The following is a 15,835-nucleotide window of genomic DNA, read 5'->3' on the forward strand; positions in this document are numbered from 1 at the left end:
GGCTGGGACATGTAGGAATGTAAACAACAAAAATGGCTTCATGACAGAGGGATGCTGTGTGTGTATTAACTGCTGAAGTATGAAGCGCACATCTCGACCTTTATTCGGGGAGCTCTGTAGAGTACCACAATAAAATGAATAAAGCGGAAGCGTACAAGAAGATGAAGATAAATTTCTCAAGGAAGTGGATATCTTTTATATTTATTACCATATGATAACCTCACAGAGTAATGAAACAAGATATTAGGATCCACTTATTCAATACTAAATTATGTGAGAGATTATTAAATCATCACACATTCGTACGAATCTCTCACATAATTTAGTATTGAATAGGTGGATCCTAATATCTTGTTTCATTACTTTGTGAATTTTGATTCAATATGGACCTAAAAATGAAATTCTTGACATTAAATATGATAACCTGTAAGTAAACACCATCCGCAATGTTTGATTTATGACTACAGTCGCATATTATTATTATTATTATTATTATTATTAGTAGCAAATTCTCCCAATATTGGAACCAAATAAAACGAATATTATTACTGAATTCCTAACATGTTTTCATGCAATAAGATGCAAATTTCCATTGCATTGCTATATTTTTTTTATTAAAATCAAGTGTGTAAATGCAATATAACATAACCTCTGCAAATGATGTTAAGGTAGTAAATACATTACAAAAATTATGTAGAAGAATATCGCAATATTTTTTCTATGTAAATTATGCCTTACTGCGAGTTCCTCTTCCTTTTAATAATATATCACACTGCTAGTCCAAGAACCATAACTGCTGGTTGACTTTCCTCCACATTAAAACAAAATTCTATCAAACCTTGCCAAATCTTTTCATATCTAGTCAAACCTTCAGTATGTTGAACAGTCTTTAATAAGATCTGAAATTTTTCTTGTGAAGTATTGTACAACAGGCATTTTTTATCCACACTAACGAGGCATCTTGCGCTGCCGATTATTAATCCCCGTTGACTGGTGAAAAGAAATATTCAAGTTCGAAACGAGAGAGAACATGCCTTCAAATTCTTCTTCATAAGTGCGTAAGTGAAGTGACAGATAGCTTTCGTTGGCTCGGTCAAAATAAAGGCTGAAATAAACAACTGATTTCAGCAATAACTATGTAATTGGCCTAACTACTTTTACCGATTTTCGGAGACACCGACGTGTCAAAATTTAGTCCCGCAGGAGTTCTTTTACTTACCAGTAAATCTATAGACCCGAGGCTGACGTATTTCAGTACCTTCAAATACCACTGGACTGAGCCAGGATCGAACCTACCAAGTTGGGGTCAGAAGGCCAGTGCCTCAACCATCTGAGCCACTCAGCCTGGCAGTTTAGGTACAGTAAATTAATAAAAATGTGATACATCTCAAGATACGACAGTATGCATAACTGATTTCAGAGGTTAGTTTATTACCACGTTGAGTTAAATTTCAGAAAGGCTGTTCCCCCATTAAATTTACAACGAAATTATTATTTTGCCGGGACGTACAATGTTTCCATGATACGCGCATTGTGAAGTATTTGGATTTTCCCTTATCTTTTCTGAACTTTAGGGAAAATTGGGTATAACGACAATCTGCTATAGTGAGTAAATTTTCCACCGTTGTAAATTCTTGCTATAACAGACTTCTTCTGTATTTGTGCAAATGCTGCAAGGATATTGATAAAATGCACATACCTAAAAACCCTTTGTTGACCATTTCCTTCAGCACTTCAGTACTTCCTCCAGAAAATCTGTCCCCAAATACTTCACCCAGGTCACGTGCTATATGTGCAGCAACGTCAACACCCACTTCATCTAGCAGTGTAGCAGCACCGACAGGAAAACCAAATGTCTTGGTGCATTTGTCCAATTCCTTGGGAGATGTGCCTTCCTAGATAAACATAATGCAAATTTTGTAAGATGTGAGAAGAAAACAATTACAATAAAGCTACAAAGAAATAGAGAACTAGAGACAGGTAAACAAATACAGTAGAACCCCTATTTAGCATTTTTACAGGGACCTGATATTTTTAACCTTAAATGGGGTTTACCTTAAATCGAGGTTTCAGTAGAAAGCACACCTTTTCCAGAAATATTTGCCGTATGAACATAACTTGCATCATCACACATTATTTACACAATGATAGCAAAAGACAAGGAGATATCTACCGTACACACAATATCATAGTTACAACTTTGTACTGTTTGTGTTTACCTGTCCCTGCTATCTAAGTAAGAGACCCATATTGCACCGTAACTAGCTTTGGCTCAGACTGTTCTATGAAAATAAATACTGTAATTCATTGCATAATAGTCGCAATTTTTATACACAAATTTTCGAAAAAATTGTAGGGTGCGAACATTACATGAAAATTTTTGAATAATATTTATATTATTTAAAAAAATCATTTTATAATTGTATTTGATACAAGTGTAAGGTGCCCGTAACACTCGCGTCTATACATCAAAATAATTAAAATAGTCCAAATCAAACGTATAAATAAATAATACCGGTATATATATACGATGCATGGCAATTAGAATACGGTTCTAGTGTATGGGACCCTCACCAGGATTACTTGATTCAAGAACTGGAAACAAGTCCAAAGAAAAGCAGCTTTCAAACCTTTGCAACCAGCGGTTCACTGGTATCAGAATGCGCAGGCAAACGGCGACAAAGTGAGTCACTGAAAATCTAATTCACAAAAAACAAGTTAGTATTTCTTCTTGTCGCAGGTAACATCGAAATGAATGTGTCCTTTTCTCATTATCACTATCATGTAATCAGCCGCCATGGGCCATCCTGTGGTCTGCTATAACACATAATCGAACATTCCGGTATTGGGAAATTTACGAGTAGGAACACCTCTGTTTGCAACTCTTGTAGGACCCCACAAATGAGCCTCTCCTTGCCCTGGGGATATGATGTAGATTTTTCTCGGTTCATGTTTATTAGGTACTCTCGTGGAAGTATCAAGTGATCTGTAATGTACAGAGGCATGTGTATGTGAGTGATGTGATTACTGTACTGTAAATGTGTGCTTGAGAATTTAGGTTTTATTTAGTTTTTTTGGTGCGTTTGTAGAAATATTTTGTTTCTTAATACAATAATACTGAACAGTTTCCGGCAGTAATTTACAAAGTAATACATTAACGTGTGAAGCATTTATGTGTGATCATGGTATAATTACAGAAATTATTCTGGGGTCCTCAAGCTAAATGCAATTTGTCTTTACAGAGCAGTTTGAAAAAAGAGCTGAGGAAATAAACTTATCCGCGAGTGAAAAGGCAGACTGACAGAAATTAAAAGACAAGCCAAAAAAACACGAACTATTCTATAATACCAACATAAATGGTTCATTATTGGACATAATAAATTTAAGCCAAAAAAACATGAACTATTCTATAATACCAACATAAATGGTTCATTATTGGACATAATAAATTTTCCAGCTAACTCATTCCTGGTTACTAGCATTTCGCCCGTTCGTGAGATGGAGCTACAACTTTGCCGAACGACATCATGTGATTACAGCTGATCAACACGGCGGGATCCCGGTCCTCTGAAGTAGTCTCCGCATTGTCAATGACGATGTATTCAGCAAAAGTTGTACCAACATCTCGCAAATGCAACTGTGTTGCCAAACTTCCCATACGCCATACAAGTATTTAAATTCTGCTTTCAAATGCAATTTACGTTTCAAGCAGCTTAAAGAACAAAATTTGAACATGCGATAATTAGGTGGTGAAGTACATTAAATAAATAATTAATGCATGCGTGCAGGCATGCTTGGGTACAGCCTAACAAATTTGTTCCTTTCCACTCATCATCTTCATTTCCTGTTTCCATCTTCCCGGGTTGAGTTGTGATTCAAGGACCTCCATAGCTGCCTGTCTCTCCATCACTCTTCTCCTTTTTTCAGTACATCTTCTGGTTTTCCTCCCCTCTTCTCTATGCACTCCCACACTGAATCTGTCCCCCTCAATCGGGGCCTTCCCCGCAGTCTCTTTCCTGTTAACTTTGCACTATAATAAAAATTAACAGACCTATGCTATTTATAGAACCTAGCTGAATAATTCCTGAACGTTATGCTTGATGACCCTCACCACATACACAGGGAAATGTGATTCCTAGATGTTCTTATACATACACCTTCACTGTAGGCCTACACTTTTATGCCTTTTAGCATTCAGTCTGCAGCCTCTGTGAATTAACTAAGTGCTTCCATAATCCTCTATTTGTAACCAGCTCTATAGCTTCCTGTAGTTGCACACCTCTTAAAACTTGGTCACCCTCTTCGTTACTTAGTTGGTTAAGAAAGTGTTTTCAACGTTATTTAAGAATATGTTCGCTATTATTCCTGTTAATAATGAGCCTATGGTTTACCCTTCCTTCTGACAGTAGATTTTTGTTGGTGAATGAAAAACTGCTTCAGTATAAGGTTACACACAATTTTCTACAAAAGTTGGAAGAGATACCAAACTCGCACCAACACACACCAATATTGGTATGAAACAACAATAGGTTTGTTTAAAAGCTTCCGGGATGTTTTCCAAACTGCGGCTTACGCATTAGCACTGTATTTTCTAATTCCAATAGTCTGAAAACGTATATTCAGTTTCATTTCAGACTTGTGGCAAACGCTTCCATTTTCTTACTTCAAACGGCATCACCTAACCTAGATTTAACACGTACATATTATGAAAACATATTTCAAGCTCCCTGTACAGTAATGATAACCTTTTCACAATGAATTTAAATGGGAACAGCCTTTCTGAAATTTAACCAGACGCAAAAGTACATAACCTAACTTCTGAAATTAGTAACGCACACCACTGTATATTGAGAAATAGTAGGATCAAATTCTTATCTTACTTCAGTACGTAGTATTAAAACTAAGCAACTGTTTACTCCAACCTTTATTTCTAAAGAGTTAACAACTGCTGTCAGTGCACTTATTGCAAAAACATATTCACCCAATGTTCGTTTGCACCAATCCAGGAGAGCTACCTTGTGCATGTAGCCAGGAATCGATATGGAAGATTATCAATCTCATTCAATATAAACGCTGGAGTAGAGTGTATGAATATTGACACAGATATAGGGATGCACTATATCTGTGAATATTGATAACGGAAAGATCAACATGCCCAAATTTTCCCATAATAACGACTGAATCAGTAAAAGGGTTCTTACTGTAACCGAAGGGATATTGCACAGATTAAAATAGGAATTTTTGACAGGCATAATAATATAATAACATCAGGTACGCCGATGACACTGTGCTACTTGCAACCAATCTCCAGGATCTACAGGAACTACTTAATGCTGTCACTGAAGCCAGCAGCGCAATGGGCTTGAAGCTTAATGTAAAGAAGACCAAGTGGATGGTTATAAGTAGGAATGAAGATGGCATTCGAGGTAATCTCACAACAGCGAAGGAACAGATCGCGAGAGTGGCAACATTTAAATACCTGGGATGTCACATCAATGATGACTGGGACCTTACTCACGAGATCCGATGCAGAATTGAGCAGGCCAGAACTTCTTTTCAGAGACTTAGGAACTTTTGACAAGCCGTGACCTTTCCATTTCACTACGGACACGACTACTCCGGTGCTACGTTTTCAGCATTCTGTTGTACGGCGTTGAGGCATGGACACTAACTGAGACCATGTGCAAGAGATTGCAAGCATTTGAAATGTGGACGTACCGAAGGATGCTTAAGATACCTTGGACAGCTAAAATGACCAATATAGACGTTTTGCACCGTATGAACAAAGAACCAGAAATTCTCACTACCATCAAGAGAAGGAAACTAGAATACTTTGGTCATATGATGCGGAACTCTAAATACCACCTTCTGCAAGTAATACTCCACGGGAAAATTAATGGAAAACGTGGTCCGGGGAGAAGTAGGACATCATGGCTCGGCAACTTGAGCCAGTGGTTTGGGGTGACAAAGCTTACTCTGTTCAGAACAGCTATGAACAAACAACAGATCATGCTACTGATCGCCAACGTTCTGCGAGGACATGGCACATGAAGAAGAAGAAGAAGAAGAAGAAGTGTGTGTGTGTCTTGTATGCAAGATTAATTTTTTCATTTTCTTCGTCTTGAAAAGCCAGGGGAATCGAATACGCGAGGGGGTTTAATACACAGGTAAATACGGTATACTGTAATATCTTCCAATAATTTTGAAGTACATAGTATAAGAACCAAGTTTGGTGGCGACTGACATATGAACACCTAAAACAAGATAATTAGCCTCTTTCAACACAAAACAAAGGAGGAAAAGAGGAAGTTCCACTGCTTCAATGAACGAGCTTATTAGCTTAACATAACAATAAAGCAGGAAGAGTTATGAAACACAAGGAAATTGAAGAGTTATATGGAAACGAGGTTAAAAGAGAGTTAACTAAAGGAGGTTAGACTAAGAGCTGGCTGGTTTAAACCGATTTTTTTTAAACCCTGTGGTTTTTACCCAAATTTAAATTATTTTTAACAGTGTACTGAGTAGCACTTTTCCATTATTAGACCAGTATCCAACGTGCACCAGTTGTTCTAGTTTATATCCTTGCTGTTTTGGTTGCGGTATGTTTCTGAACCAACGCATTAAGAAGAGAAAAGAAGTAGTAGTTTGATGAGATACGAGATGAGAGCAGAAAAGCCTACTGTAAGAAATGAGGACATGAGTTAGAAGGACTATGGAAAATTGCAATAAAGCCAAAGGTTCTCTCACAATAAATCTTACAGCCAATGGCCATGTATGGTTAATTCACATTTTTAAACACAGTTTATCCATCACAAGTTTATATACAAAGTTCAGTCAAAACGATTAGTCTAGTTTTGTACACTGTGATGTGGTATCTGTCACAATTTTCTCCACATAGTTTGCATTGCAAACCAAGTCATGGTGTATCTTAGTTCTTATCCTGGACTTTTCCATTCGTTTATAGTTTTTTCCCCCTTTATTTGTATGGTGTGTTTTTAAACACCTAACAGAAAAATACTAGCTGGTCTATATGTGCGACGTTGCAGTTTACTTCTTGACACTTAAGTTCATAAAATCCGGATTTGGAGAAAGTCCTTTTGTGTTCAGGGTGTATTTGCCGACGTGTCTTTAAAGCACGATATTAGGTTCTGCAGGCTAGTTTTAGACCTTTGAAAATGTTACCTATCTTGTACGTATCACTGTTAATACAACTGAGGGCTAAGTGTTGTTTTCAGTTGTGGTTTTACTGGTGTTTTTTCTTTGTTTCCTTATTAATCTATTTACTGTATCAGGTGGTTGTCTTTCATGATTGATCAAAACTGCTTATTCTACATGTCTTGTGCAATACGGGAGTACTATGGTATATACTATTACACTTATCGTCTCAAAACCCGACTGCTGGTATATAAGGCTACCATGGCTAAAAATTACACTGTCGAAAAACGGGAGTCTCCCGCCTAAACTGGGAAAGTTGGCAGATATGACATTCGTATGGATGTGTATCACTGTATTCAGTTTTTTCTACTGATTGTGATCTTGTTCATTCCTATTCAATTAACTGAGAGATGTAATTGTCCACCTTATTCAATACAATACAATCAGTGGACATTTAGATCACTAAAACAAGAACACATTATAAAGAGTAGTACATGTTTCCTCCCATAATCTGGGAAATCTTCAGCTACATATGATACGAGACAAACTGATACACGATTAAAATTAATCTTAATCTACAAAATGAAGAAGGGAATTTTAGTCCGCGATTTAAAATACACTGGGAAAACATTTGAAAAACTACAACTTAAATATATCAAATATAATCAATTCATTTTAAAAAGCTTGGAGAACAAAAATATTATACAATTATATAATGTCATAAAATTTTTGTCAAAGTTCAGTTAAATTGCTAGTCCAATGTTCAGTTAAAATCAGCTTAAAGAAGTCTGTTCTTTAACAGGCTTTAGCAAATAAATAGAAGAATAGTGCAATGTGGAGCTCCGATGGCATGGAACATCTCTCGTAAAATGACAGTCGACAGCTAACAACAATCTTGAAAGGCTTGAACTGAAAAATCCACTAATTATAGATGTTATTGGTCAAGCCTGAATGACAAGCCTAAAAGAGAGCTAACTAAATGTTAAGAACTTATGCCTTGAAAAATAAAAAATAAGAATATGGCAACGCCGTGAAAACTACTTATTTTCATTGGCCCCGATGAATAGGCAGTGGTTTGTTGTGGTGCCTGTGTTTGAATACTCTACGAAACACCGCAGTCTTGTTGAGGCGGGGTGGAGGGGTAAAGGAAAGAGGTACTGGAGTGGGCATGGCAAGACTGGCGCTAGGAGAAGTACTGTATGTGTGATGTTTCTTGCATTATGGGAGGTATCCTGTTTCTTAATGATTTTAAATAGTTCATCAAAGGCGATATATATATATATTTTTTTTGCTATTTTGCTTTATGTCGCACCGACACAGATAGGTCTTATGGCGACGATGGGATAGGAAAGGCCTAGGAATGGGAAGGAAGTGGCCGTGGCCTTATTTAAAGGAGAACACAACACAAAAATCAAGTTGCCTCAGAATCGAAGAGTGTATCGGACAGTGTTCATGCTTGCTTGTTGTTTTAAGGGGCCTAACATCGAAGGTCATCGGCCCAGGACAGTGTTCAACTATATATTTGCTTTTGCTGTGCGCCGCTCCGCAGGCCGGTGAACTAAGGAAACACGAGTAGCTGTGACGAAGAAGACCACAATGAAGAACTAGTGTCACATTCAGATGCAACGGCCTCTTTAGAATTTGCCGTACGCTACGTCGAGCAACACTCCCCTGCTACGTCCACTGATGTGATGTTTATGAGACGGTGGTTTAACACTGCATCTTCAAGTAGGTTCCAATCACTATGGCAAAAGAAACCAACAGACTTTGCAAAGATAAACGACCACTGATTGATGGTTTATGATGTGTAATTATGGATACATTATGTTATTCTAGTAAAATATGACTAATAAAATGCAAGTAAATCTTCATTCTAGAATAATATGTTCTTTCATTTCAATAAGGAGAATTTTTTTAAAAAATTGAATATTTCAGTTCAGATTAACCAGACTTTCAGATTAACGGGATTCTAGTGTATTGGCATTTAAAAAGCATACATTTTCGGTGCATATTTCATCATATTATAGGACTACTTCAACCATTAAACTTGATAAAATACATTGATAGATGATCAAGAAAAAGTTTTTTAAAAGCATCACACATTGCACACAAAAAAGGCCATACTATTTGTTCATTCAACTAAAAAACAAACATTCTCTTAGAAAAAGTCTACATAAAATAGTCTTCTTAGACTAAACTGTCCAAAATAAACATTTTCTGGATGAATGAACGTAAACATTAGGTCAGATCTCGGCATTCAGCGACTTCTATGTCTGGGCACACATTCGCTGCTCCGAGCACAAGCCGGGCAGGCTGTACGTCGTACAGCAGCTGCTGCAAGTAGTGAGCAGTGAAGTTACTACCATGGCTGAGCATGTTCAATGCAGCAACATAGCTACAGTGTCGTATTGTCGACCAGCTTCTACGTAGAAAGACAAATATTTTGTTTCTGCGAGTGATGATGGTCGATTTACATGCCTCTTGTTTAATGCAAATATAGTTGCAAAAATTGTATAATACTGAAAGACATTACAAAGCTAAACAAGCGAGCACACAATATATTAGAAGAAGATGAACGTCTGAAGTTGATAAAAGATTTGAAGACGTGTTAACAGGTAAGTTTTCTGATTAGTGTTTAGGCTGAAACGTACTTTCAGATTTTTGGCTTATTTCATTTTGATAGTTTTAAAGTAGATTTTAACGGTAAAATACGGACAATTTGGTTGTTTAAAATATTATTTGTAAATTTTATTTTTTTACTGCAAGCAAGTGTTTAAACAACAGATTTTATACCGTATTTAACAACACACGCGTTTTCCTTTTACAGGTAACCTCACTGCAATTATGGAATTCAGGTACTGTCCAAATAAGCTATAAAATCACACATTTAATAGCAAGACAGTGCCGACCTTTCACTGAAGGATCTTTTGTAAAACACTTTACAAATTGCTTCTGAAATTCTGACTCCAGGAGAGTTTTTCGAGTTTAATATGGTAAGTCTCTCAGCCCGAACTACAGCTCGCCATATAGAAGAGCTCAGTTCAGATGTAGAACAGTAGCTGTCCAAACAAATTAAACAATTTACTGTGTTTGTGGTGTCCTTAGATGAAAGTACAGACATAAATGGTTCAGCACAGCTAGTGATATTTATTCATGGCGTGGACAAAAAACTTATGTGCTACAGAAGAGTTTCAGGATATAACAACATTAAAGAACACCACTACTGGGGAGGATGTTTTCATTGTTGTAGAAGAAACTGCTCAAAAAGTACAGTTGCCTTGGGAGAAACTAATATCTGTTGCTACGGATAGAGCTTCTGTTATGGTGGGTAAACAGCTGGTTTTGTTTATTGTTTGCAGTCCAAACTACAATCACGAGGATTAACCATGTGCCCTGTACACTGTGTGCTTCAACAGGAAGCATTATGTGCCAAAATGCTGTATTACAGTATGAGAAATTTTGGCAGTTGTTATCATAGTTAATTTCATCAGATCATCTGGATTATATCACCAACAGTTCAGACAATTCTTACAAGACGTTGAATCGGAACATTCAGACGTACATACTCTTGTGCCGTAAGATGGTTAAGTGGAGGTTTGAACATTGAACGATTTTTCAAGCTCAGGGAAAATAAATTATTTCTTGATATGAAAGATAAATGCATTCCAGAATTATCTGATCCTTCGTGGATCTCGCTTTCCTAGCAGATATCACAGGGCACTAAAATACTTTGTGCACTACTCTACAAGGAAAGGACAAACTTATTACGTTCATATTCAATCAAAACATTGCCTTCCAAATGAAGCTAAAACTGTGGAGTCGTAATCTTCAGTCCTGAAATCTAACGTATTTCAAAAACATGCAGGCTGCAGCTTCAGATATCAAGGATGAAAATTTCACAAAATACACTGAAAGTCTCTCCTGTCTCCACAGTGAATTTCATCGACGATTCACGGTCCTAAATTCTTTAGAAACACACTTTCTGCTATTCTTTATACCATTTTCCTTAAATATTGATGACATCCCTGGAGATGTACAACTAGAAGTCGTTGATCTGATGTGTTATCTGACACTGAAATATATTTTTAGAACTTCAAGTACAAACATTATAGAATTTTATAAACATTTATCGCAAGACCGCTTCCCTTGTCTCCATCAAAGGGCTACAAAGATAATTTCCAAATTTGGAACGACGTATTCATGTGAGCAACGTTTTTCAGTAATGAAAATAACAAAATCATGGATGTGATCCACACTCACTGACGGACACTTGAAGTGCATATTGCGCTTGAGTGCAACCAGAGGTTTATCACCAGATATACGACTAGCAAAATTGAAGAAAGAAAGAAAGAAAGAAAACACAAGAGTACCGCGTTCAGCACCGATAGTGATTCACTTGTGTAAAAATAAGAGCCTATTTGTTTTGTACCTATCGTGACAGAAAACCTCTATTTTCACAAGAGTACAAAAAGGTATACTATTTAAACTATTTTTTTAAAACCAAAGCATTTATTACGATTTTTTCATTGTACAATTGTTATGTTTTGATTACATTTATAAACTTAATTCATGTACCGGTAGTAAATATTTTAGTTCCTATCAGTCTAAAATGCTTTCTCTAGACTTGGTATTTATTCCACATTCAGTTCTATGCTCTGTGAACTCAGCGTAAACCCATAGCACAATGACGCACACGCCACAGGTCATGCTCGAGTCACTAGCCCTGTTGCGGGCAGACAGAGCCCACTGCTGCTCACCTGGACACGCTTTCAATGCTGCGCGCCAACCCCTGCATTAGGTGAATAAAATTTTACATTGTTCTGTGTTGGCAGTAATTTTCTCTACATTTTAACATTGGACTAAAGATTTTCAAAGTTTGTTTCTGGTGAGCTTTTCACATAATGTCTATCCCAATGAATCACAACAGTTTAATAGACACAAGCAATTAACTGTACACTGTTAAGTTCTTTAACAATCCATATTACCATAGAAATATCATGATTGTAAGGGTATACATGTTTACCTGTACAAGTCTCAATGCCTCCGACTGCATTGATGCTAAAATGCGTGTGGTATAAAATCCAGGGCCATCTCCAACATTGATCACTACTTTGCCTTGCTTAAGACCAACATCCACAGCAGATGCAGTAGTGTCCTTTGAAGTCTTATCAGTAGTGATAATTTCAAGAAGCTGCATTTTGTCCACTGGGGAGAAGTAATGCATACCAATAACCTAGAATTTAAAAGAAGAAGAAAAAATTACAGTGAAGTGATAACAAGATTTAAGGAGAGAAAACACTTAACATAATTTTAAAGACACTATCCAATAGAGTAAACTAACATGAAATGTGTTACACGGAGTATACAGTTATTTACTCGCCTATTAGACCCCTTCTTCTTCCATTTTTACAGCCCAAAAAAGTAAGGGGGGTCCAATATACGATAAAAGTAAATAAAGTAAATATAGTCCGTTTTAGTTATTCATATCACGTCATTAATTTCATCTCATTAATCCTCTGATTTGGTTTATGTCAGGAAGGGCATACGATCATAAAAATCGCTACGAAAATTCGTCTCACTTCATACTCCACGCCGTAGAAAAAAGGGATAAGCATATCGTATTATCATGTTATGCAATACTGATAGAAAAGAAATAAATGGCCAGTCATTTGTGTCTGTTAGTTGAGCAGCAGGCCTACCGCATAGTAAACCTGAGTGAATCTAATCACTGCTTTCATTTGAATTATCGCCTTGTGTTGCCAACTTCCCTCCTACCGGCATATCATTTCAAATGACTTCATCTTCACTGCCATCTTGTCAGCCATGCATCGAGAGCATTCGAGGTCCTGTCTTCTTGAAACTTTTAAAAATAGTTTTGTTCCCGACTACAGAGTCCAAACAGAGAGAATATATTTCCAAATGGTTTCTGGAGAGTTTCTGTACAGTATATGTAACAGAAGCACCTCCTTCCGAATACAGATGTGCTACAGAAAGAGTGCCAAACCACTAGCGGTTAACTAGTGTATGTTACGAGTTGTACTTCCGAATGTAACATGTAGTGACTGGAAGGGTTCTTTGCATAACTGCGGCTATTGAAAGACAAGCCCTTATTTTAAAGTATATTTCATGCTTGCTCTCCATGTTTATCACATCAGGATTTAACTAAAGAGCTGTAAAGGAGTGGTTTATAGGGAAAGTGAATCTATAATAGATATGATGAGAAAAAGAAGAATTGCCTTTTTCTGTCATCTTTCTAGATTAAATGATAATAGGATAATAAAACAACTATTTAATTACTTTTGGAAAAGTAAAACAAAAAATAATTGGTTTAAAGAAGTTCAAAATGATTTAGAAGAGCTGAATATTAAAATGAAGCAAATTGAAAATAGAGAAGAAAAAAGGATTCTCAAGAACAAACAAATAAGATTGTCATTAAAAACTGTACAACACAAACAATATGTCTTATCTGATGAAGAAAGGGCAGCCAGGTCAGCCAGAATGAAGAGGTTTTGGGAAAGGAAGAAGATGATGCAAGCTAAATCTTCAGTTAATTCTTTGTTTACATAAATGTATTTGGGTTTGATTTAAGTGCTCAAATAAATAACTAAATAACTAAATAAATAAATAAATAAATAAATAAATAAATAAATAAATAAAGGAGATAAGAGAGATCGCATTGTTCAGGTTAGGTATGCTATCAAGTGCCCGCATAGTGCCAGAAGTTCCATGACGGGAAGATTTAAAAAAATTAACAGGAAAATTAACCGCATTTATGGATATCTACAGGTGTGGTGGTAATGCGTTTTATGAACATAATGTTTAATTTCGTATGATCGTTGACTACATTTTTTATTAACGCATAGTATGTTTTGTTTGGCGTCTCTGAAAATCATTAAGTGGGGACGTAAAATGAATATTATTTTTAATATTTTTGAGGCACATTGGCGAGTAAAACTAGTTATGATTGAATTGTTTTATTGCATTCTAAACCTACTTCTAATCAAAAAAACCTATACTGGCCCAAGTTACGAGATATTAACACTTTCAACACTATGCCCGTACGGGATACGGGCGCGCTGCTTTCCTGCTTCTGGACGGCGCCCGTATGTGATACGGGCGTGATTTTCTCGTGTGTTTATATCCAGCTGCACGTATCACGTACGGTTCCCGTCCCTTGGTTGGAGGTAATAGTTCATCTAGTGACCAATAGAATGCAGCAGTTATCGGGAATTTCGAACTGAAACGATAAACAGGGTATTTTCTCCTTGCCGTGACCTCTACCGAAGCTCTCGGTGTGCCGTGTGCTGCGCGCGCCAAATCTGTCACGCTGTGTTACTGTGTAAACATATCTTCACGCCGGCTCAATGATAGTGATATTTTGGATATTTTATCGGGAGAAGCGGGTTCAGAGATGGATGAAAGTGACAACGACCCTGCTTACGAACCGGATAACGTATCAAGCGATAGTTCAGGTAAGATTTTTATTTATTACGTCGCTTTGGAACGTAAGTGTTTAGCTGTATCATTTTACTCCGGTTACAAACGATAGAAATACTTCGCCTACAGAAATTTGGGTTTATTTTTTCGTTTAGACGAAGAGATGCAGGCTGCTGATTCACCTGTGCCGTGAACATCTGCTAGATCATCTAAATCTGATGATGAATGGTCAGAAACAGATGACCAACCACAGCTACCTGTCTTCCAGTCGGCATCTGGTTCTACTCAGTTTTGCGCGGGGAGTGACGAAATGGATTGTTTCAGTAATTTGTTTAGTGACGATGTAATCAAAAATATAAAAGCAGAAACTAACAGATATGCAGGTACGACAATTGCTGCAATGAAACGTCAGGGCAAACTGAAGGAAAATTCCATGCGGCACCGGTGGTCTGCAGTAAAACTTCACGAAATTTATTGTTTTTTTGCAACAATTTTGCATATGTGTGCGGTGAAGCTACCCACACTTAGTGATTATTGGTCTACTGAAAGTGGTAAGCGCGTCAGAAAAGAGAGTAGATGGTGGTGCAAAGAGTGCAAAGTAGGACTGTGTATAGTCCAATGTTTTCAGGACTACCATATAAAAACAAACTATTCCTAAATAGGTAAATATTTTATTCCACTACATTTGTGTTTATTTGTGGCCTAAGTAGTCGCATTAAATGATTATTTTTTATTGTTTGAGCAAGCTTAGTGGTATAACCTCAATGTAAAAAAAATTCCGTAGTATTTTTTTCATGTTTTTCATAAGACTAGTATAATTAAATTACTTCAGATATTCACTTGTTGATTAACATCTTCATTTTGGATGGTTGACACCTTCATACGGTACTAAAATCAGGCATCTAATATGTTCCGCTGTTCCATAATAACGTGTTAAAAATTAGCAAAAAGACCCAGTTCACAGCCAGGATCCATGTTAAAATATGGTAGTGTTGAAAGTGTTAAACCATCACTTCGTTAATGATCTTGCCTGCTATATTAATAGCAACAATCGTGAATATATCTTAACTAAAGTAAACTAGTTTCCTCATCCCGAGATAGAGAAGCTTTTTTAGACAGGCCTACAGTGGAAGGGAGTTGCATGTACCATTTTTACCGCATACCAATCTTCCTGTCATTTGTAAATCTCTGGCAATATGGTACCGGAAATCGAACTCAGGTTTCCGAGAAAGGCAGATAATTG

At 36.8% G+C, this 15,835-nt stretch overlaps 1 protein-coding gene across 1 annotated transcript in view; it reads right to left on the bottom strand.

Annotated features, from left to right (window-relative positions):
• Nucleotides 1-15,835, bottom strand: part of Mtpalpha (monolysocardiolipin acyltransferase Mtpalpha) — a 134,690-nt gene that overhangs the window by 31,699 nt on the left and 87,156 nt on the right. Inside the window, exons 9-10 of the mRNA XM_067145136.2 lie at nucleotides 12,179-12,388; nucleotides 1,700-1,895 (exon numbers count right to left, since the gene is read on the bottom strand). Coding sequence (XP_067001237.2) covers nucleotides 1,700-1,895; nucleotides 12,179-12,388 — 406 coding nt within the window. The remainder of the gene's footprint in view (nucleotides 1-1,699; nucleotides 1,896-12,178; nucleotides 12,389-15,835) is intronic.

Source organism: Anabrus simplex, chromosome 4 (assembly GCF_040414725.1).
Source record: "Anabrus simplex isolate iqAnaSimp1 chromosome 4, ASM4041472v1, whole genome shotgun sequence".
Lineage (NCBI taxonomy): Eukaryota > Metazoa > Arthropoda > Insecta > Orthoptera > Tettigoniidae > Anabrus > Anabrus simplex.